The 24807-nt window shown below is 34.8% G+C and overlaps 1 protein-coding gene across 2 annotated transcripts in view; it reads left to right on the forward strand.

Moving 5' to 3' along the window:
• The window catches only part of LOC121057126 (cilia- and flagella-associated protein 47-like), a 302279-nt gene that overhangs the window by 193460 nt on the left and 84012 nt on the right, over positions 1–24807 (forward strand). For both annotated transcript variants that reach the window (XM_040530883.1, XM_040530892.1), the window contains 3 exons: positions 14792–14967; positions 17198–17305; positions 23412–23523. In XM_040530883.1, coding sequence (XP_040386817.1) covers positions 14792–14967; positions 17198–17305; positions 23412–23523 — 396 coding nt within the window. The remainder of the gene's footprint in view (positions 1–14791; positions 14968–17197; positions 17306–23411; positions 23524–24807) is intronic.

Below are 24807 nucleotides of genomic sequence, written 5' to 3' on the forward strand. Positions count from 1 at the left end.
ACTGTGAAGGATTCCTGCCCTCCTTGATTGTCAAAGCCTTGTGTATCCTTATGAGTACTTAGACGATGCACCAATAGACGTAATATTATCCAGTGTTGCTAATACTGAAATAACCCACTCAGTCCTGTTGCTGCTTATAACAAACACCTCCAACCTTACCTTACAACTTCATCAGCCACTGCCCTACTTCAAATTCTATTTTTTCACCAACTGTCCTAATGAAAGCAGTCAATCTGAAATCTAAACACTAAATCTGTCTCTTTTTGATGTCCTTTGCCTTTCAGTCCAGCCTGAAAACTTATTCCATTACTTGGCACTGCTGGCCTGTAGAGAACATTTCCCTACAGTCATTAAAAACTCCATTGAATTGTACTACTTCCATAAACATTTTCCAGCACAGCACCGTGCTTGAAATTGTTTCAGTAAGGAGATTTTGGATTTATGAGGCAGCTTGTACCTCATTACCTGTTCCGTTGTTTTGAAAAATGCCGCTAAGTTTTGTTTTGTTCTACATGAAGTAAGGGAGACTGATGTTGGAGATGTGTCACCTTCGGTCTTTCTCTCCAGTGCAAATTTTAGGCTGCATTTCACTGTGACAAAGTTATCAAGTCAATTAAAAGTCACCTAAAAGGTAGTTCACACAAAAGGGAGAAAATATCCTCTGTGATCGTATGCCCAAGAATTTCTTTTTTCTTTCATGAAAGAATTAATGTATTCTTATTCTGTTATGTCTTGTCAAGACTAGCCTGTGGTAAATAATATCAAAAGCAAGAGAAACAAACCAGCAACAGTAGAGATAGTAGAGGATACAGAAGTGAACTTTTAAATGTATATTTTACTTTAAAAATAATTCTATAACATATTTCAACCATTTTTTTTTGCCCTGCTAGTGAATTCTAGATAGTTCTAGAATTCTAGATAGGCTTAATTAGAGTGGCGTTTTTTTCTTTTTTTCTTTCCTTTTTTTTTTTTTTCCCTCCAATATCTACCACCCTTTCAAATTCATTCTGAATTTTAGAACTCAGGGCGTGCTTTGCTGTCTCACAGATGTTTGCAAGAAAGATTCTGCAATTTATCATGTGGAACTAACATTTCTGTTGATCACAAAAATACTCTTCACTTGCCAGTGGCAAAGTTGTTCTAGAATTCTAAGAGAAAGCGACAAGTAGCACACAGTTGTTACTATCAATTAGATTTTGAAATGCAACTCAGAAAGCTCAGAACAATTCAATTTGAAACTGGATTAACCTTAGCATGATGTAGCCTACTGTATAGAGAGGGAGCCATTGTTTGGGCATTCCATATCAAATACTACTCTGTTCTTTAGAGGGGAGGCTGAGAAGGAAGGGAGGGTGGATAAAAATATAGAATTCCTACTAGTCCCATTTTGGGGTCTACTCTTCGAATTCTTCTCACCCAGTGCCAGAAATGGTTTTCACTTCTAATATATAAGCTGTATCATCAGAAGTAACACCCTTGCCATCTCAGTGATGTTTTTCTACTCTGAGGATAGATATATGGGCTCAAGGAATGGTTCCCCTTTTGTTTAATCACTTGAAGGGGACCCACAAGAAATAAGTCATCTGTGTTAGCCTTTCAGTTCATAGGAATAGCATATTTCTGGGGTGGCTCTCCTGATCATTCCCACTTACTGACTTTCATTTATATCACACACCAATCCAGGAATGCATGGACTGAATCCTTTTTGGGTGAAATTTAACTGGAGAATATTTTCAATGAGCTCATCTAATGTTTTCCAACAGTTAATGGGTGCTTACTTTATTGGAGTGAATCAGGACTACTCATAATTAAAAAAAAAATAAAATCAGGAAACTGTACTGTATGCATGCTGGGTACTTAGCACAAACTGTTTTGCTCTACATGACTACTCCCTTTTATGCCTCACTACATGCTAATATAGATAAATTTTTGCACCCAGACCTTTGTAAATCTTTGTGCCAAAAGAGACCTCATGATGTTTATTATAACAGGAGTTTGCATATCCTGAGAACTGCATTATGTCAATTGACAAGTATAATGCGGAGAGCTTGTTATAAATACAATCAGTTTTATAATAGATCCAAATTATAATTTAAATTGTGTCTTGTCTCTTTTATTATTTTTCATTTACTATTTCGATAAGTGTAAAAAGCATATAATTAAGAATATCTTTTGTAATTATGTAACTTGGCAGTTGACAAGTGACACACAGTGTATTCATAGCTGTAGTGCCTTAATTTTTCATAAATTCTGTACTAAACTGTAATCAGAATATTGTCATACATAGAAGATAGTTGGATCGTATTCTCAAAAAATGAGTAACCTGAATTATGAACCATGCCTTAAGACTAATTTTTAGAACGTGCTTTCATAACAATTGGTAGCATAAAAAGTAACATTCTGTAAAAGAACCATGGCAACATGTTTTGTGGAAGAAAAACAAATTTGGGAAGGTTATAATTATTAATTACTCTAACTAAAAGCAGTTTGGAAATAATTCAGACCAGAACATCTTTGTATAGCCCATAAAGTAAGTAGTTGTCAAAAGAAGGGTAAATTATTAGATTTATTAGAATGCTAATGCATTTTTTTTGATAAATATGTAGCAGCTACTAATCCCCTCCTCCTTTCCCTACACATGCATTAATCATTCCTATGATAGCACAGCAGGGATCTGATGCAGATCCCAAGATGACAGCTGAGCTGTCACTAACTACTGTTGAACAAAAATGTAAGGATAGCTCTAAGTAACTAGAGAGATGTTTTATCTATGCTAGATGAGTGGTCGTATATATGAATAATAACTGTCAAATGAATAATTTGCTTGTAATTAAACTACTATGTCACTCAGTCCATAACTACTGTTGTGGCTGATGTATCAAAACAAGAGCATTTTTTTTTGCTCAATCATTAAACAGACCAAGTCCACAGAGAAAGTTAGTTCTTTCTTCTTTTATCTATCTATCTATCTATCTATCTATCTATCTATTTATTAGTTTGCTCACTGATGCTGTCTGGAATAATGATAATATAACTTAGTGAATGAGGTATTAAAAATTTGTCACTGAAAGTAAAACTTAGTATATGAACTCTGTTCCATAGATATATCGCAGTGTTTCAAATCAGTATAACTTGTGTTAGATTTTCAGCTCAAGACAGAATGTGGATGCATATGCACTCTGTAGGTGTGTTTTTTTAAATAACAATCAGAGGAATCTCAAAGAGCACAGTGAGAAAACAATTTCTCCAAAAAATGTAGTTGTATTAAGTTTAGATTTTCACACTATGTTTGAAGGCTCTTACAAGTGATGATCTGAGGATTTTTTTTTTTGTTTGTTTGCAGAAATATTACCCCTAAACCTTTCCTGACATTTTTTGTGATTTGCCAGGAAAATTAGTACTTCTACTGCTTTTTCCGTCTGCAATTAGTGTGAGTTAGTGAGTAGTGTGAACTCACTGTTTTCCTTGTGTAAAATGAGGAAAAAATGAAGAAGGGATCTCTATTATTCATTCCGTTCCTCTAGCCTTTATTCATCTATGTAACAGGAAGCTGTACGTTTTACTTAAGACTATCTTGGTAGGTGTGCTACTAGTCTCACAAAATGTAACAATGTCTCTGCTTTCCAAAATATCATTTCTGTCTTCCCATTACCAGGATACTATTTTAAAATGCTGGAGTGAAATTCAGATACCATTTTTAAAGTGCATGGGTTGAAGCAGCTAGCTTTTCTCCATTTCCGCTTTATTTCTATGGATAGCGTGCACAGCTTGTGAGGTGGCAAATGATAATTAAATGGCATCATTACAATGAGCAACACATTCATCCACACATACCAATATTCTCAAACAGCAGCTGAATCTGAAATTTCATGTCAGTATATAAAACTAGTTGATTACGGATTTGATTTGAAAACAGATGCCATGCTGAAGCTCAGAGGATGCTATTAACTCAGAAATTACTTGCTTATTACATTGTTATGTAATAACTCAGAAATTACTAAATTATTACTTGTTATTCATTTTTAGTTGGCATTTCAACTTTAGACTTCAATATATATTAGATAAGTGAAACAGATCTTTTCTATTTGAATCAGAGTAAGGAATGACTATAGCTGTGACAGTATGGACATTCCTCTGGCGCTTATGTAATCATCCTCTTTCCTAGAAAGGAGGGACCCATGTCTGTTACTGTCTGAAAACTGTTCTTCAGCTTTTTTAGAATGAATCTGCTGTTTGATTTCAATTTCCTTGAAGGAATATGAAAATTATTGCAACTAAAATATTAAAAGAGAAGCCAAAAACATTCTGAGCATAGAGACTGTGCTAGTTTATTCTCCAGTGCGAGTTATAAAAAAGCTTGTAACTTAAAGGTCAGACAATTGGTTCCCAACAGCAGATATTTTAATTGAAAAAATTCCGGCTAAACTTATTTGAGAGAAAAGTAGGTTACAAATTAGTACTATTCATTTCGTGTAGAAAGTAATAGCAATTGTTTACTTATTAATAAGGCAAATAGAGTAAAGCAAGAAGCTTTCAAATGACAAATTACAATTTGTTCATGAATATTTCTTGCTCGTGATTAGTAATTAAATAACACTTCTAGTTATTTTAAATTGTACATTTGTAATTTCCTTAGTCCTAAATGTAGACAAAAACCATGTTTTAAAAAATTTACCAATTGATTAAATATCTTCAGCTATTGACAACACTGTAACAATTCAAAACAAAACAAAAACAAAAACATTTTTTTGGTTACTATATTTTATTACAGTATTTACTATGGATTTCTGAATTGGGAACAGTAGTAGAGAGGTTGAATTTAGTCTGATAAATTTAGGTTCATAGTCTCAGACTGTTTAGAAAAATTGACTTTAAACTTAAGTTTAGCAGTTTGAACTTTGGCTTGCAAATATTATAGTGGCTTTATTCAGACTGTGTAGAGGTTGACAAGTAATCAGAATCTTAAGCTTTTTATGTAAAATGCCCAAAAGGATGGCAGTTATTGTGTTGGACACACGTATGATTCAGTGGCTGTCTATTTCATGGAAAAAGTCTAAGTATATATTGCTGATTCGCTGGGGCAAGAGAGTTTCTAACCATCCATGTATTTAAAAAATAGCATTGGCTTTCTTGAGAGGAAATATCTAATCTGTGAGCTGCAGGTAGTATCTGAACAGTAGAACTAAGCCAGAGGCGAAGGTCTGTTTTGAACAGTGAGTTATGAGTTTCTGCTTTAATAAAACCAAATGCCTGGAAGGGATTGAGTTTGGTTTCTACACAAGTGTGGAGACAATAGTTTAGTGTATTCTCTGCCAAGTCTCTCTCAAGTCCCTGAGAGCCATATGAGTAAGGAAAAGTTGATATTGTTGTAACTTGGAAACATATGCTACCCACCCCCTCTTCCATTAGAGTTCTTGCTGCGATAAAGCTTGTCCCACTGTTGCCATTTGCAATAGCTCCCAGATTTGTGCCGCTTATACACTGTTTCTGCACTTTTCAGTGATGATTTGAAAAGATCACTGTCGTAATCTTCACACTTAGCAAGATATTTACATGAACATCTAAGAATAGGCAGGGTGCTTCCATTACTGGTTCCAGCTCTTTCCAACTTTCAAGTCTCATTATTTTTGGCAGTCTCTAGAAAAACAAATGCAATAGTCTGTTCTGTGTGATCCATACAGAGCAGATGGTGACTGTAGGATGAATAAAACAATTGAGGAATACAAACTCATTGATATTTACCTACGTTTTAAAACTTCAATCTTGGGAAGATACCTTTTACTCTGTAGAGGATATATGATGAAATAGTGGCTCACGTCCAGATATATGGATATGCAAAATAAAAGTATGTTTCAGGGGCTTATGACAGTAGTCCTTTCCCTTGCAAGATCATCTGCTAGGTACTCAAAACTGAACACATAGGAATACAGAGACATCAGTATTTAAAGTTTTTTACATTTTTACTTGTAAATCCATGGTTCTCTTATTAAACATTTTCTCTCTTCTACATCCTTCCCATTCTGCCCCATGAAGAGGGAGAGAGACTGCATTCTGGGTGACAGCAGAACTAGCCAAATTGCACACGGAGACCCAGAGAAGTGCAAGAGTGGGCCTTCATTCAGACTGCTCTAATTTTAGCTCCTTCAGAAGATCTAGTAGCAAACATATATAATATATATTTTGGTGTTAATTTTAGTAATAGATATTGCTTGTGATATAGTGAACTTACATTACTTTTTTAGAGAAATGATTCTGATAATACTGAGGGAATGTGTAGAACAGATTGTTAATCTAGTCTCTGAGAACCTCTAATATATCACATATGGAAGACAAATTTAATAATGCAGCATTTCTTTCTGTATGAGAGATTTTTATCTTTAAAGCTTATCTTATCCTTTATGTCATAGTAAGAGAACTGGCTCCCTAGACTGCAGACTGCATGTGTGTGTATATATATATATATATATATATACTGCATGTATATAAATAAAGTTGGCTTTAGAAAAAAGATTTTCTAGGATTTGGGAAGGCATGAATTTGTCTCTGCCTACACTTGGAGAATTAATGTTGTTCTCAATAGAAACTATGACAATTTCATTTTTGTTCTAGAATGCTCGATACCTCTACATGTTTCATGCCAGCAATAATTATCATAAAATCACAGAATGGCTTGGGTTGGAAGGGACCTTCAAGATCATCCAGTTCGAACCCCGATGCCACCACTAGATCAGGTTGCCCATGGCCTCGTCTAGCCTGGCCTTGAACACCTTCAGGGATGGGGCATCCACAGCTTCTCTGGGCAACCTGTTTCAGTGCCTCACCACCCTCTGAGTGAAGAATTTCCTCCTAACCTCTAATCTAAATCTCTTTTAGTTTAAAACTCTTTTAGTTTAAAACCCTCTTTTAGTTTAAAACCATTCCCCCTTGTCCTATGATTGTCTGCACAAGTAAAATGCTGCTCTCCGTCTTTTTTCTAAGCCTCCTTTAAATATTGAAAGGCTGCAATGAGGTCTCCCCAGAGCCTTCTCTTCTTCAGGCTGCACAGCCCCAGCTCTCTCAGCCTTTCTTCACAGGAGAGGTGCTCCAGCACTCTGATCATCTTCGTGGAATTATGGGGCCAGTCTTTTAAATCACAAAGAAACTTGTTTCCTTACCGATTTCAAATTCTCTTTTTAGACCTACAGAATAAGAATTACTGTAGATGCATGGTCTAATACAGACAAATTAATTAGTATTTTATCTCTGCTGATTGAGCAACTTGATACTGATTGTGTAGCTGAGATGTAAATTATCTCATCGCCATGGTCATAAAATTAAATAAAATGAAATACTATCAGAGTTATTTACTAGTTTTAAAAACTAAAGTACCTTTGGTTAGCTCATATCTCCATGAACTGGGAGTAGGAGTACACAGTAGAATATTTGCTTCCAGAGGTGTAACTGGAGTCATTAATGATGATTAAAGTATGTAGTAATCAGTCATTACTGCTATTATACCATATTATCATTAGGTTCTGATAAGTGGCTGTAAGTATGATTTTTGCTGAATCCTTTTGAAAGTCTTGGAAGCACTGGAATATAAGAAGTATTGTTCACTTCCTTTTGGTCTCTATGAGCTGAGCACACCAGTTCTGAGCTATCTCATAGCTCAGCATTTCACTGATGTAATCTTTGTCATGTTTGTAGTTTCATGCCAGAGGGAGCTTCCTGACCTCACCAAATCAAATTTTCAATACAGGACAGTATGCCCATGGTACAAATACCAGTTTCAACATCTAATATGCTAACTAAATGCTTTTAGAATAATCTCCTAGAATTAATTTTGTTGTTTCAATCACTGATGTCATTATGAATATGCAGAAATCATCAGCACACACCAAGCCTTCCAAAGCCCATTGCAATCTATTGGAACTGTGAATTTACAGCACTTGAAAACAAATACATATAGCACTTGAAAACAAATCAGAGACAAGCAGAAAATAACCACAGCTATCTGTTTGTTGTAGCATTATATGGGTGAATACAATTAGCTCAGGAGCTAAACTTTGTAGATCTCATATTTTGTTTCATTTTTTGTTTGGTTGTTTGTTTGTTTGTTTGGTTTTTTGTTTTGCTAACTAAGACATTTACAAAGATTTTCTTAAATATTTTCCTGATTGTCATTCACTAATATCTCTGTGGGTAAGATTTAGTCTATTTCTGAGAGAAATGATTGAAAAAGACATTCTTTGTTAACTATCAGATATATTAGAAGTTATTTAGAAACTGAAATCATCCTAAAATTTTACATCTCCTGGGCTTCCCTGAAAGGAAAGGTTAGTTACAAATGGTGTTCACTGCTATTTTGAGGGCTGATTTGGGGTAAATGTCTCTGTGTATTGCATATTACCTTTACAAGAGATATATCTGGTGCTTTGGAAATTCAGTAATAGCTGGTAGCTGCTTTGATTTCATTATCTAAGTGCAGTATATTTCTAACTTAGAAATGTTGCACTTTCTAATGCTTTTATTGAGCGATACTGAGTTTAAGCTATAGAAAGTGGTATTTTGCTCTGGCAATACAGATATGACATAGTATGTGAAGTAGATTGGACGTTTTGGAGAAAAGACAGATGTCTCTTTTTGACAGATGAAGCCTGGATTTACTCAAGTGTCAGTCATCCAAAATAGTTCTGTCGAACAAGAACTGCAAAAGCATCTACTGATTTGATTCGAACTGTTCTCCATTATTGGGATTCTAATCTACACCTCATATACTACATGCATCTGCACAGCAAGGTGACCTATAAGAATGATGAATAGGATCTTTACAGAAATCTATCAGTTGCTGAGTCGTGCTTCCCAAAAATAGTGTTGACAGAATAAATGTAAATGATTTTCCTTTAAAATCCTTTGAAGATAGATTTGGTCCTTTGTTACATTAACACAGTAGCAGATATCTCCTTCTGTATTGGCTGTGCTAATGGGAAAGATTAACCTATTGTTATATGTTTCTGATAGTGCTCTCTAACCCGCTTCAGCATTGAAAAGCCAGGTTCCTTTATACTGTGGCTAGGCCAACAAAGCTGATCACTGAAAGCACCAACTTTTTCACGCTGGTGAAAAGTAGCTGTAATTGATAATTTTTTCATCTCACACTGCTGGATCTGAAAAAGAAATCTGCCTGTGGTCTCAGGAGGATGGAGAATTATTGAGTTTCAGTCTACATGGACTCAGAGGTGGCCTTGATTTCAAAAGTAAAAGCATATTCATTAAGATATAAGGATAGTTATCATTAAGATATAAGCATAGTTATTTGTTCCTCAGTTACGGGAACTTGGGATGTTAATTTGACTTTGAGAAAGTCTGTATCCCCTTGTCAGGCATGTGTTTTATAAGTACGTTAATATAACATTTCTTTTGTAATTCATCTCAAGTTGCTGTTACAAATTCTATCTATCTGTACCATATATATGTATATATATATATATATATATAAAGCATCAAACAGATGGACAAAACTGGTGTGCATGAAGTCCAGATATGCACATATTTAGTGCATTGGCTTATCTTGTATGTCTTTAAAAGCCTTGTAATATATAATTTTGATTTGTGTTTCTCAGGGAGAATATTTCCTTTGGTGGAGCTGAGGACATAACAGAGTCAGAGTCTGTGCTGGTTTGGTTGGGATAGAGTTAATTTTCTTCATCTAGGCTCACATGGTGCTCTGTTTTGGATTTGTGATTAAAACCATTTTGATAATGCAACAATGATTTAGCTGTTGCTGAGCAGTGCTTACACACAGTCAAGGTCTTTTCTGTTTCTCAAGCTGCCTACTAGTGAGTAAGTTGGGGGTGCACAAGAAGCTGGGAGGAGACACAGCCAAGACAGCTGACCCATACTGACCAACGGGATATCCCATACCATATGGTTATGGTGTCTTGCTCAGCAATAAAAATGGGGTAGTTGGCTGGCAGGGGTTGACATTGCTCAGGGACTGGCTAGGCATTTGTCAGCTGCTGGTGAGCAATTGCATTGATCTTTTTTTTTTTTTTTTTTCTTTTTTTCCCTTTGGTTCTGTTTTTTTAGTTCTTTTTCTTTTTGGTGCTTAGCTTCCTACCAGGGTTAAACCACAACTGAGTCAAAGAACATAAAACTTTTGCAGTCTCCTCCTTTCCTTCAATTTCAGAAAGGAATTTTTAGCAATCATCTATTACAACACGTTTTCCCCAGTTTCTTTGCTCACTACAGTGTCTAGCCTCTATGAAGATGATAATAGTGTAGGATTCTGTAGTTGGTGAGCTTAGAGTTATTACAATAATTTATGAACTAATAGTCACTGTATTCTGTTTTAGGGCATTATTTCTTAGGTATTTAATGCCCATTTCAGCTAAAAGAAATTCAATTTATTGTGATTTTTACATGTAAATTTATATGTAAATTTACACTTGGAACTCATTGCACTATTAGCCTCTAATATTAGATGTCCTGTGCATAATTTTTTTCTTCTAGTTTGTTTCTTTTACTATAGTAGTGATAAGAATGGGTTCAAAACTAAGCAAATTTTTAAAAAGCATAATTTACCTAAGGTGTTTACTTCTAGACTTCAAGCAGTTAAATTTGCTGTACTGATAAAGACTTAACTATTGATGAGCGGTTAGTGCCTTTTTGAAAACTAATATTTTTAAGGCAAAATATGCCAAGTATAATGTGAAGACACAGCAGTAAGATATGGCAATGTTATGTCATCATTCCCTTACAAGGAAAGGAGAGGGTTATCTCAGCTAACAGTTTATATCAAACAGAGAAAAAAAAATTGAGCTATATGGAGAGGGAGATGGTTCACTTGATGAAGATCCACTCCATTAAACTATGAGTCAGTAGAAAGCTAAAAGCACTCACCCCCTCCAGACATCTGAGGTTAAGGACTTCCATTGGTCTGAATGATCCACGAGAGAAAGACCTGGCTGATTGTGGACATGTGGGTCTGGACTAGAAGTGGTGTGTGGGGGTGGTTGAGCAGTGGTGAGGAGAAGTGTGTGTTGGAGGCTTATTGCACCATCAATTCAAGAGCCAGCTCTGATTTCTACAACTATTTTGACCAATTCGGGTTGAACTCCATTCAGCTCAGCTTTGAAACTCTGACATCAACTCTGCTGTGATGTTCTTTTCAGCTTCTTTTATTCCAAGAAAAGGAATCAAATAATAATGAAATACTAATTTAAGATTGTAGGAGGACACAAAAGGAAACTCTAACTTCCTACCAACATACAGACACACTGATGGTGACATTGATTGCTCTGATCTTTTTGGGCCCAGTGTAGGTAGAAAGCCAAGAGCTATTTTTTCAATGTTACTGCCACCTTTGCAAGTTCAGTCTTGTGAGTAAGCAACATTGCTGCTTGTCATCAGGTGCAGCCAAGAGAAAGAAGTCACTTGTTACTTGTCAGAACAATGATTTAGACAAGGACCTACAAAGAGAAGAATTTCTGCTGTTATCTCACCAGGTCTATCAAGCTAAAATTCTTACCACTTACCTGAATTAAATAATTTCTTCTGAGCAATAGCCTGGCAAATTTAGGAGCAGGTACAAATGCTTCTTCCTCAGTGTCCTTTGACTGGAAAAGCTGCAAATAGATGTGGAGTTAATGTCATCTACATAATGAAACTGGATTTTAATTGAACACAATTGTTCTAAAACACTTAGAAATGTAGTTAGGCTCTCAGAAACTTTGTCCAGAGACCACTTTTATTGGCACCTGATGGTGGCTAGAATAGAATTATTATTAAAGTTCAAACATAGATAAGATTACTATGCACAATGATTTTAGAATGTCCATCTTTCTGTGAGCTATCTTGTCAAAGTTAGTGGAGCATTAGTTCATAGTTCAGTGCAGTGTACATATTCATAGCATATAAATTTAAATATTATGAATCTAAAGATACAGTTGCTAAAAGAAGGATGCAGAGAATGGGATGATCGGAAAATATTTGATATAAAATATGCCAGGAAAATAACTCAGCAAAAACATACAATATCACAAAATATCAATTGATACTACTAAGCATCTTTTGAAGCAAAGTCTTGATAATAGAATATTAGAATTAGACCTATACATAGACTTGGGCTATTATTATAGGATAAAGTATAAGCAGTCAATTGTTTTTTTCAAATTCCACAGAGAATAAATGTTATCTCATATTTACATTTCTTTTTATTATATTTTACCTTACTTAGATTATTTTAATTTTTCTATACTGGACACAAAGTGGATCACAAGAAGTTCTAAAGGAATTAGAAAAAAGGACATATTGCACCATTCTGGTGCAATTGCCAGTGCAATCTTGGGCACTGGCAATCTTGATACAAGGAGCAGTTTGAAGACTAGTGAGGTTAATTCTCATATTATTTTTTCAACATTTATTTTCTTCCTCTGTCAAAATGTTGCAAAAACCACAATCCTGAAATGTGGATCTAAATTAAAAACTGTAAATGTGTTTGGGAGTTGCCTATGATATTTCTCCTTTGCATTTCTTTTGATAAAATTGTCCTTTCATGAAAAATAATACCCTTGGCAATTGGATGCCCATTTTGCGATTTATCTTAGTATTATGCCTCCATAACAAGGATTTGAAAGAAACCACTAGGGCCTGAAAATATGCAGTATATATGCATTCTGTTGACACATACACATTTACTCTTATCACCATCCATGCCATAACAGGTTTGTGAAACATTTACAAGAATTCCAAGCAATTTTCCCAGGAAATTCTTTGAGGAAGAACTTACTGTGAGGGTGATAGGGCACTGGATGAGGTTGCCCAGAGAGGTTGTGGAGTCTCCTTCTCTGGAGATATTCAAAACCCGCCTGGATGCCATCCTGCGCAACGTGCTCTAGGTGATCCTGCTCGGCAGGGGAGTTTGACCAGATGATCTTCGGAGGTCCCTGCCAACCTCTGCCATTCTGTAATTCTGTGAATTCAGGGAAATACATAACCCTAGGCATTCTTTTAATACTGGCAAGTGAGCACTACTTTCCTTTAAGCTAATGTGGGCAATATAAAATCTCCTTTGTGAACAAGGCTAAATTTATTTATTAATTTATTTATTTGATAGCAGGTGTTTTTCTCCTAAATAAGCAGCTCAACATTTTCTTTCTACTGGAAAAGTATTTTGTCAAAACAGTACAGGTGTTTTACTATACAATTATTATGAACCTTTTAGCAATAAAATGGTAGATAGATTTAGAATTTTGTTTACACTAATAAAAAATATTAATCTGAGCTTTAAAATATTTTACTGCAAATTTAAATCCCATCTTACTGATACAAGGCACTTGAATGATTTAAACTGTGGGTGTAATCTCACCATCTGTAGAACATTAAATGTATTTTATGTGTGTTCGTGTAATCATTTTCTATAAATGTAAATATATAGGAATTTACCAAACCATAGGCAGGCTCAAAGCAGAGTGAGACAGCTGTGTGAGGAGTTGTAAAGTATTTCATGCTCAGTTTTTAGTGTATTAGTAATTTTAACTGTATCTTTTTCTCCTTTCATGTTGCAGTTCTATTTATTTACTTTTAAAAGAATATATATGGCAAAATTTTACTGTAAGAAGTAAATCATCGTATGTAGAAAAAACACCACCACCCCCCCAATACACAAAAAGCATTTTGAAATAAGCTTCTTTGTTAGAACAGAGGAAAGAGACAAATATAGGAATAGAGATAAATATAGATACAGAGAAATATACACATATATTTGGTTTTGGATTGTGCATATTTTATACAGATGAATGTATATAAATAGAACATATATTTTTTTTAAACAGCAGATTTGTATCCTGAATTGTGATAGTAGTCTTCCTTCATTAGTATATTCTTTTCAGTCTGTTTAAAGTGTTTAGTTTCATAAAGTGTGTTGATATTTATACATATAAGGTACATAGGGTAGATGTACTCTATTTATAACCTTAAAATGAAGAAGAGAATTACTGGAACACTGACAAAATATATCAGGTTCAAAAGCAGGTTGTGAATGCAATGTAGCAGCTGTGTGGATTGAGCTGCCTCTGCCCAATTGCTGTTCATCTTAAACATGCTCAAAGTAAAAAGTATGCATGTATTTATCTAATCAGGCCGTAGAGGCTCCTTTGTATTATAACAATGACAATTTAATATGGGTCTTTAAAGGCAGCCATATTTTCCAGATAGTCAAGATAAGATAGTCCTTGCCTGAATTGTCAATAGACTTAAACCAGAAAGATACAGGGACCACTGTTAATACAAATGGTAAAAAGAAATGAGAGAGGGAATGTTTACCATGTTGTTGCTTTAATACTAATTATTATGATGTAACTTAATAATCAAGATTAACAGATCCTGCAGAATTCAGTCCGTTGGTGTTAGCCAGCTTGCAAAATGGATATTTTCAAATGGCTGTGCTTGGCTGGTGAGAGTTGGATTGGAAGATGTACCATGTTGGGACAACAGCAGATTTGCCTGAAAGGTGTATTTTGGCAAGTCTCAACCAGATCTTGGAAGGCAAAGTAGCTTGTTGAAATGCAGACTGTCTAGGAGACTAGGACTTTTACTTATCTATGTAATTAAAGAGTCTACAATTGGAACATTGGCTCAATTGGATCTTAGTACAACTTCTCATTTTTGGGTTTGTTCAGATATGAACATGAAGTTCATGCACATGAAGTGTAACCTGTGTTTGCATAAGGAAAAATCATATAAGCATCCTATACTTGTTTGAGAGATATCTTTTATGGTTTTTTTTTAATGTATTTTTCTTTCTTCCTAGAATACTGTTGGAATTCATATTCCTATCATGAATCCTACAGATGAAATTCTCCAGCTGAGTGTGGTGTTGGAGAATCAGTCACTTTCTGGACAAAAATCTTTCACTCTTTCACCTAAACAAACATTTTTTTATCAACTAAAGTTTTCTCCAGCTGTCGTTGGCACTTCAGATGAAAGGTAAGTTACAGAGTTTTGATACTTGTGGTTGTTGTGGCTCTTGTACTAATAAGTGAACTATTTTCATTAAAACCTTGATGTAGATATCTCAGTAAACATGAGGGAAGGGGAAAGTAGTATTGTATCCTGAACAGCAACCCGCCTCTGAGGGGAAAATCTGGACTGACAGGCCATAGAATAACCCCTAGTTATTCTAGTTCACTAGAATTCACTGAACAACGTTTTAGATATTTACTTAACATTAGAAGTTCCCTCTGAAATATTTAGACAAATCATTAATTTTGTAATTTTTTAAATTCCACAAAGGGAATAACATGATTTCATTTTGCTTCTCAGAAGGAACTAAACTGTAGCAACACAACCAAAAACAGGTTAAGAACTATTTAACAGTCTTCATGTAAATCCATTTAGCTTCAGAATCTTCCATTAATTAGTAATGATGTACTTAATGAATATGGGGAAGTTTTAGATTAAAAATGTTTCATTACATTGGAAATCCAGAAGAGACTATGCGATATGATAATTATGAATACAAAGACAGATGACCTCTTGGTCTTAGTTTCAACTAAATGAGCTCATCAAATAGTTGAAGAATGCAGAACTGTAAAGCTTGTTTTCCTGGAATTTGATTAGTAAACCATTGTTTATTTGAAGGACTGATTGAAAATTTTTTTCCAATTGTATTAAACAATTCTCAAAAATATAGTGATTGTGGAGTGGGAAGAGAGGGTCTTTGAGGAGGGAGAGAGACAACCTGCGTTCACAGACATAATACCTACAAAGCCCAAATCCATGTATTTCAAAGTCATTGTTCAATTTGATTCTATTGATTTTTCCAAAGACCAGAATAATGTCAGGTATCATCACCCAATACAGTTTTCAAGCAATACCATTTTATAGAAATGACTACTGTTATCCCCCTTGTAATTTTTTCCCCTGAGGGAAGTTGTAGAAATAAAAGTATTCTGAAGGTGCATAGACTCCAGTTTTTCATACTATACATTATTTCTAGTATTTTTCAAGTGCAGAATATCCAAATAATAAGATTAAGGTTCGTTTTAATTGATGAAACTTTGGTCTAGATGTCATGCAAAGATGGCATGATGCACACCTGTATATATTCAATAAAATTATGCTGTTTACTAGAAAGCTGTCTAATAGTTGCTTTAAATTCCAGTATCTCCGAAGGGATACAATTACAGCTGGACAAAGGTACTTCGACACACAGCCACACTATTTTTATTTTTTTTCTGTAGCCATGCTCTGTTTTCCTTGCTATGGTAACAGCAGGGAAGAGTTTTGCAAATGTGTTTGTGACAGCTGTCCTGTTACAACTGGATGGTTCTTTCCAAAGCTAGTTTATGCTCACTTTAAAGGGTCTGTTGGTGCAGAGGATAGTCTGGAAACATAGAGTCATGGAATAGACAACGTTCTCTCTCATTTACAACAAGAGCTGGTCCTTAATGTGTCATGGATTTTCACGGTGTATTTCATATAGGTTTTAATATGCTTACTATCCTTTCGTTTAACATTCTTATGATTGCTACTGAAAAACAACAATAAAATAAAATAAAATAAAATGTAAAATAAAATAAAATAATACAAGAAATAGTAAAACAAGTCTGTAGTAGGAATGGAATGTGTTAAAACGTCTGTCACAGAAACATAGTGCTGTATATACCTCACCAAGCAGCAAACAGCATTTGATGTATATCATGACATCTGATTGTATATCAAAACAGTATACTGAATATTCCTCTGAAACATATCTCTTTTTCATGCTTTTATAAATGTGTCTATATCTATTTCTCATTTTTAATCACTAGATTTTAAAAGGTTTTCCTTCTTAAAATAGTTGAATATTATTTCTATTTCTTTGTCTTTTTAAGTACAAAATGGCTAGAAAGAAAACACATTAAAATGAAATTAAAGCTTACTTTTGTAAGTTAACAGTTGAAATGTTTTTGAGCTGTGCTTTTGAAAAATAAAAATACCTTTCATGCTATAAAGGTATGAAAAATGAAGACATTTTGTTGTATTAGTAATTGTGAATAGTATTGGTTCTTGGTAGCTGAATTGAGATACCAGTGAGAAGTGTGATGGGAAAGCTGTTAGCTAATTAAAGAACTCATTGTTTTGAACTTGTTGAATTTTCCTGGATTTTTGTCTCTGCATTTTCTATTGTCTATACAATACCTGTGTCATATCAAGTTTATGTATCTGTTTTTAGTGTCATATTCCTGTCAGACATGGTTGGAGAGTTTTGGTATGCACTGAAGCTGACTGTAGAGAAACCATTGCCAACTAGTCTGCCTGAAATAGAATGTGAGCTTGGAAAGTAAGTATGTAGTTCATTGTGCTTAACGTGGTCACCAGTTTGAATGTATCATGGGAAATATATTGAAGAGTATATCAAAAAAGCCAGAATAGTGCTGTATATGTACTGTACTAGTTTGCAGATAATTTTCTTATGTAGAATCATAGAAGCATTTAGGTTGGATAAGACCCTTAAGATCGTCAAGTTCTACCATCATGTAACACTACCAACTAAACCAAGTCCCTAAGCACCACATCCACATGTCTGTTAAATGCCTTCAGGGATGGCAACTCCACCACTTCCCTGGGCAGCCTGTTCCAATGCATAACCATAGTTAACCTCTTTGTGAAAAAATTCTTCCTGAAATCTAATCTAAACCTCCCCTGATGCAACCTGAGGCCATTTCCTACCATCCTATCAGTTGTCACCTGAGAAAAGAGAATGACACCCACCTCACTATAACCTCCATTCAGGTAGCTGTAAAGAGTGATGAGGTATACATGTAAATAGGTGAAATTCTCCTTGCAGAACAATTGAAATGGAATTACAGCCTATATTTAGACTTCTTGTGAATTCTCTATGTAGAAATCACTTAGAAAATAGTGCAGAATGTAATCATAAATATCCATAAATACAGAGTTCTGTATGTTTGTTTAATTTTCTTTCCTCTTTCTGAAAAAGGAGTGTACCCAACAGTCCTCCTTTACAAATGCTTGTATACCAGTTCTCAATTTCTTTTAAACACTAGAGAAAAGGCAAATTAACACAATTTCTGTCCTGCGGATCCAGGGGATGGGCACAGTTGGAACACTGCAAATGTTAAGAAAATGGTCTACTCCTTAAAGCACACACAGAAATAAACCCAATTCATGTTTTTCTTAAACAACATTTCATCTTTCAGTTTGATAACATCATTTTCAGTGCTGGCTTTCAAGACAAACATCAAAACTTTTGGGATATGACTTTCAAGAATGCCAGAATTTCAGTAGTGCTCTTCCACCTATTATCTCTGCTTAGCAGTAAGTTCTGTGGACACACTGATCTCCTGAATGTTACGTTCTTACTTCTGTATATCTTATCTTGACTGAATCTATAATTAGTGTACATTACAGATGGAGCTAAAATGTTCTGAGAGAGTACAACATGAATTTTTACCTGATTACATTTTTGTGAGTGAATATATAAGATGAATGAAATCAGAAAATGACTGCATGTCATATATTTTAATAACTTTCTGTATTTCAGGGATTTTAAGTCTTTTTTTTAATTATTATTGTTTTGAATGAAGATGATAAGTATAGAAATTTCAGCTTTCAGTTATTTTATTGTTCATATGTGATACAAAGACCAGAATTAGCTGGCAATGCCTTTTTTATTATGTTTTTATCAGAAAATCAGTAAGGCTGTCCATCTCCATATTTTTCTTTAAAATTCTGTTTTTTTTGTTTTTTTTTTTGTTTTTTTTTGAGTAAAAAACATGATTATTCTTTACTATGTAGGCTGAAACTGTTAGGAATTAAAATTAATTTATAACCTTCTCATTCTCTCTGCCTTTCATAATTTTCTTTAGCATGCACTAACTATGAACATGTGGTATGGCCAGGAATGGCAAGTCATCCTTTCCTACTGCAAACAGAATATATGTTGGAGTGTGTAGACTTCATTAACTAAAGCACTTGCATGTCAAAAAAGTCATCTAAAATTCATCTGAATTTCATGCTTTATTGTTTCAAAGGATATTTCTTTTCAGTTTACAAGTAGACGTTGTAAATCCTATGTAAATTAACTAATCTACATTTGCCCTGGACAGATAGCAGTGGAAAAGCAAAAAAGTTCTTGTTGGTTTAATTATTAAAAACAGCAGCAATAGCAGTAATGTATAAAATCACATTAACAGTTATCTTTTCACATATGCTTTTACATGCATATCATAAAACAATAAAAAAAACTGGCAACCTTTTTCTTTTTCTGTTTCCATCATCTGACACATTCTTGGTTTCATAATTTTTCAGGGTTTTGGTTGAGTTAATTCTTCAATGATATCCTTTTTTTTTTCCTTTTTTTTTCTTTTTTTTTTCCTTTTTTTTTCAGAAATTTCTTTCTGTTGTGTCATCTGCATATTGTCTTTTCCCAAAAAGCAAAATATCGGATGATGGCATTGATGTTACAGTCAAATTACTGTGATTTGCTTTACCAACTGAAAAGATAATAAATAGTAAATTGAGAGCTGATGAGATTATCCAAGTAAATTGGCTGCATTAATATATGTTGAATATATAAAAGTAATTCATGTGGAAGTCAAGTTTGGAAGTGGACTTGGTTCAAAAGAAACTAGATCTTTATATATTGTCTGCTTAATAAAGGTACCCATTTGTTTTATTTTGGATGGGCGTACTTCCTTGCCATGTTCCTAGAGACATGGATTGTGGACTGTAAATGTCATAAAATGCCTGAAATCCTACTAGTTCATGGAGATTTCTTCTTCTTTAAGAGACTTAACTTTGATTCTACTACCTTTTGCCTGAATACTGAAGAAGCGTTATCATATGTAAATATCCTCCTAATAATATATATATTTTTTCATTATGTGCTCACTGTATTCTTTTTGCTATTAATCTGAAAAATTTAAGAATAAGTGTCCTTCAAACATCACTTGGAACTGGATTAGGAGCAAAGATCTGTGACCCTTAGTATCAATTTCTAAACAATTCTTGAAGAAGAAAGGAAAAAATCTAGCAGTTTATCTTTTAGCTTTTCTTCAGATACCCTAACATTCTGGATTTATTACATTCAGATCTGCTTTTAGTTTCTGTCACGTTAGATTTAGCATGTTCTTTAGCATATGCCTTTAAGCAGGGAAAACTTCTGCTTGATATTCTCCATCTTCATTAATTCATCCTGTTATGGGCTCCAAAGAGTAGTCATTGAAGATGACAGTCAGTTGAATGATATTCACAGTGATCGTGACTTTACTGTATTATGCAACAACTTTTTCTCAGCATAACCACCATAGTCACCATGTGGGGTGGCAGAGGTTCTTAATCAGTTTTTATCAGTTGAAGACCCTCTATCAGTCAAATAGCTGCTTACTGAAGTTTCAGATATTCCAAGATGGCTTTCCTTTTGGCAAATGAAGTATTATTTATAAAGTAGACCAGACAAAAAAATAGTAAAGGCTAGAGTTGGTAATTAAATGGGAAAAAAAGATGGGAAATAACAAGTGAATCTGAAGTTTTTGTGTGACATTTTCCTGGTATTTTTGTAGACTCTACTGTTGCGGTCTCTCTAATATATTGATAGTGTTAGACAAAAACAAACCTGCCACTTACCTGCTGAGGACTCATATCTTAAAGTTGTCAAGAGCATCACAGGCAGCAATGCATTACTGCATATATTGGAAGGAGACCACCAGCACACAACAAGTTTTAGGGCCTGAAGTTACATTTATAAAGCTTGACTGAAATGCCTTCTCTTTTGAATGTTGCTTTTATATTTCTTCCCTTACTAATTTGGCTATGATTAACTGATTTATTTATTCCAGAGGATAAATATGTGGAGCAGTCTGGCAGTTGACCTGTCACAGCTTTGACTAGAGAGAATGTCCATTAGGTAGATAAATTGCTGCAAAAACAATATATGTATCTCATTTTTCACACTTTTCTTATTTACTGTTTTCACCTCCAATCTCTTTTCTGTGTTCCTTGGTGTTATAACCAGAATGTGATTTATGGTCATATATCTTTTTTTAAAGGCAAATAAAGGAAACTTTGGGAATCATATGACTTTGTATCCTATTGAAAATATCTTGTGTTTGTTTATTCTTTAATTGGTAGTAGGGTGATGGTTGGACCAGATGATCTTGGAAGTCTTTTCCAACCCTAATGATACTATGATTTCTAATTCTATGAATTAGAAAATAAAGGAATGCCTTTAAGATAGAATGCCAGCTGATTTAAAGCATAACATTAACAAAATAAGCATACTGCAATATTTATTTTGGGACAGCCACAAAACTCAAACATACAAACCTCATAAAATACATATTCTACATGTGTAAATTCACTGGCAAGAGCTCTAGCCACATAGCTCAAGTCCCAGAAAACAAAGGCAGAAACTATGAGAATGAAGAACCACCCAGTGTAGAAGTTCAGGTTCTAGACCATCTAAGGAACCTGAAGTCCATGGGACCTGATGAGATGCATCTGCAGGTCCTGAGGGAACGGGTGAAGTTGCTAAGACACTGCCCATCATATCTGAGAAGTCGTGGCAGTCCAGTGAAGTTCCCACTGACTGGAAGAGGACAAACATAACCCCCATTTCTAAAAAGGAAAAAAAGGAAGACCCAGGGAACTACAGCCCAGCCAAGCGCAAGGTCCTGCATGAGCTGGAGCAATCCTAAGCACAAATATAGACTGGGTGGAAAAAGGATCAAGAGCAGCCCTAAGAAGAAGGATCTGGGGGTGTTGTTTGATGAGAAGCTCAACATGAGCTGGCAACGTGTGCTTGCAGCCCAGAAAGCCAGCCATATCCTGGGCTGCATCAAAAGAAGCATTGACAGAAGGTTGAGGGAAGACCCTTCCACTCAGGTATCATGAGATCCCATGTAGGGTACTGCATTCAGCTCTGGGGCCCCCAGCAAAAGAAGGGCATGGACCTGTTGGAGTGAGTCCAGAGGAGGGCCACAAAAATGATCAAAGGGCTGGAGCACCTCTCCTGTGAAGACAGGCTGAGAGAATTGGGGTTGTTCAGCCTGGAGAAGAGAGGCTCCAAGGAGACCATATTGCAGCCTTCCAGTACCTAAAGGGGGCCTACAGGAAAGCTGGGGAGGGACGCTTCGCCAGGGAGTGCAGTGACAGGACAAGGTTTTAAACTAAAAGAGGGTAGATTTAGATTACATATATGGAAGAAATTCTTCACTCAGAAGGTGGTGAGGCACTGAAACGGGTTGCCCAGAGAAGCTGTGGATGCCCATTCCTGGAGGTGTTCAAGACCAGATTGGATGAGGCCCTGGGCAACCTGATCTGGTGGATGTCATCCCTGTCCATGGCAGGGGGGTTCGAACTGTATGATCTTGAAGGTTCCTTCCAACCCGAGCCATTCTATGATTTTTTGATTCTATATGTAACTGATTTATCATTATGCTGAAATGACAATGCAACAGTTATATGAAATGAGATGGATTTTAAGTTCATGCAGAAGAAAGAGAAGGGAAGCAGGTAGCACCTCCATTTAAGTAGCTATTGTGGAACAGTAAGTTTGTTTTGATATCCCAAGGTTAAAATATGACCAAGAATGATGATTGCCTAGTGGCAGTAAATCAAAAGCTATTGACAGTACCACTTAATTACACGCTTCTCCTGTGAGCCATTGCTGACATAAAAAGGAGTTATAGGAATCATAATTTCATTACCTTTAATTTCTGTCCAAAGCATTTTTATGAAGCAGACTATGAGTCTGTGTATACACTATATATTAGTAAGACATACAATGATTTATTTTTTTGGAACCTTTTTTTTTCTTTTTTTTTCTGTTAGCCTTGGAACTGTGAATTATTCATTTGAGTAAAATGTTTTATTCCAAAGTTAGATCTACAGAAATTAAGTAAGAAAGAAAAGTTGTAAATAAATGTGCAAATTTGAGCCTCAGAATAAATGCAAAGCTGTGGTAGTGGAGGCAGTGGGATTCATTTCAGCATCTTTCTGCCTAAAAGTTAGACATCAAGTTTAAGGTGTTAAATCTAGGTTTCTTCTGTAGTCAGTGAAAAGTGATTCCACATCTTAGTGACTTATATTAGATTGTGACCAGTGTCCCTGAAAATGTTTTTCTCCCAGATGACCATTGAGGGAGCTGGACAGCCCCTTTAACCAACTAACTTAAACTAACTTCCTGGAAACTGAAGTTGAGTGAGGCACAGATAACAGATAGTTATCGCTACTAGTTTTTGCTGGTATTAATAACTAATTATATTAAATATGTGTCCATAGTAGCGGTAAAATACTATTAGTAATAATTTTTATTTTTAAAGGTACTTATTTTTCAAAAAAAGAGAAAGAGTGATTTATAATAGAATTCAGTGGAAGAATATATGTAATCAGTAATAGTCATTGTATACATGTATTTTTTGCAGATGGGTTCGTCTACACATACCTCTCGTTAATCCTACACATGAAACTTTGGAATTAGAAATTGCTAACAGCAATCCTAGCAATTTTTCAACTGAGACTGATCCAAAACATCCTGTAAGTAGACTAGAAAAAATATCTGAAAAGATTTTTGTGCTTTCACAAAAGTAATACAAGAAAATTTTTTCTTCACAGTATATTGAATTGTTTATCATACCTTAGATTTAGGATACACATCATAATCTCAAGGGTTAGAGGTGATATAGATATGTATTCTAGAGATTTTATAGCTTAAGGACGAAGACAATTAAACTTAAAACATTCAAGTTGTTGTATAGATTCTTTTTTTCCTGGAATGCTTTGTAGAATGGTTTTGAGGAATACTGCAGTGTCATTTGAAAATAATAAGCAAGGAGGTATTTGAAGGAGATACTGTAAACAAATCAACTGTATTATAAGCTTTCCAAGTTTTTAAGAATCAACAGGATAATCAACAGGATAAATATTTAGGTAAGCAGGTAAAATGCTAATGTAAAATAAGACATATAAGAATATCTCATAGTTGTGGTAGTTATAGACATCTTGCAGGATCTCTGAATAAGGATTTGATCAGTTTAACCCCAAGGAAGCTTCAAGCAAATATCTGGAATCATTTTATTCTCTAAACTCACGTTTACCCTAAGACTGTTTTCTACTGAGAAAATCTTCAGCCTATAACTATTATGTACATTTTCCTCCTCCATTACAAAATCTCTTCCCTATTGTTGCCTAACATCTTTGTCCCTTCAAGGAATAACTAAGAGTTTTATAGATGGACTGAATTTTCATATTTTCATTGAGACTGGCTAGAATTCTAGGTGGTCAGGATCCTAAAGCTTGAAAATTTATTATTGACCATTGATTACAGGTTAGTAGTTACCAGTAATTTTACTGGTTGTGTTTCCAGAGGAAACATAAAGGTCCTTCAAAGAACTCTTTGAATGTTATTAAAAATTAATTATATTAAATGTATGTCCTTTTTATGATGGGGAGATGAGAAAAGGGAGGACAGATGAGTGGAAACCCTTATGAAAGGGAATATGGGGAACCTCTTATTGAGTATGCATATAGAACCTATGTGAAAAAGGAAAATAAAGGAACCTGCTTTGGAAGAGAAAGAAATGCAATTACACCTTTTCTAGATGTAAGCATTCTATCTTTAAGGAAGATGATACAGGGAGGGCATATACAAGAGCTGGTTTATTTGTGCAAACTAGCATAAGGATCACAGAAATCACAGAGGATTATTGTAATAAGGTCCTGAAATAAAGCTGAGAAGCTAATGGATTGTATGGGAGAAATAGAGTAATGCTATAAAGTTGTAATATGTGTATTTTTGGCTTTCAGCCTCAAATATAGTAG

Source organism: Cygnus olor, chromosome 1 (genome assembly GCF_009769625.2).
Source record: "Cygnus olor isolate bCygOlo1 chromosome 1, bCygOlo1.pri.v2, whole genome shotgun sequence".
Lineage (NCBI taxonomy): Eukaryota > Metazoa > Chordata > Aves > Anseriformes > Anatidae > Cygnus > Cygnus olor.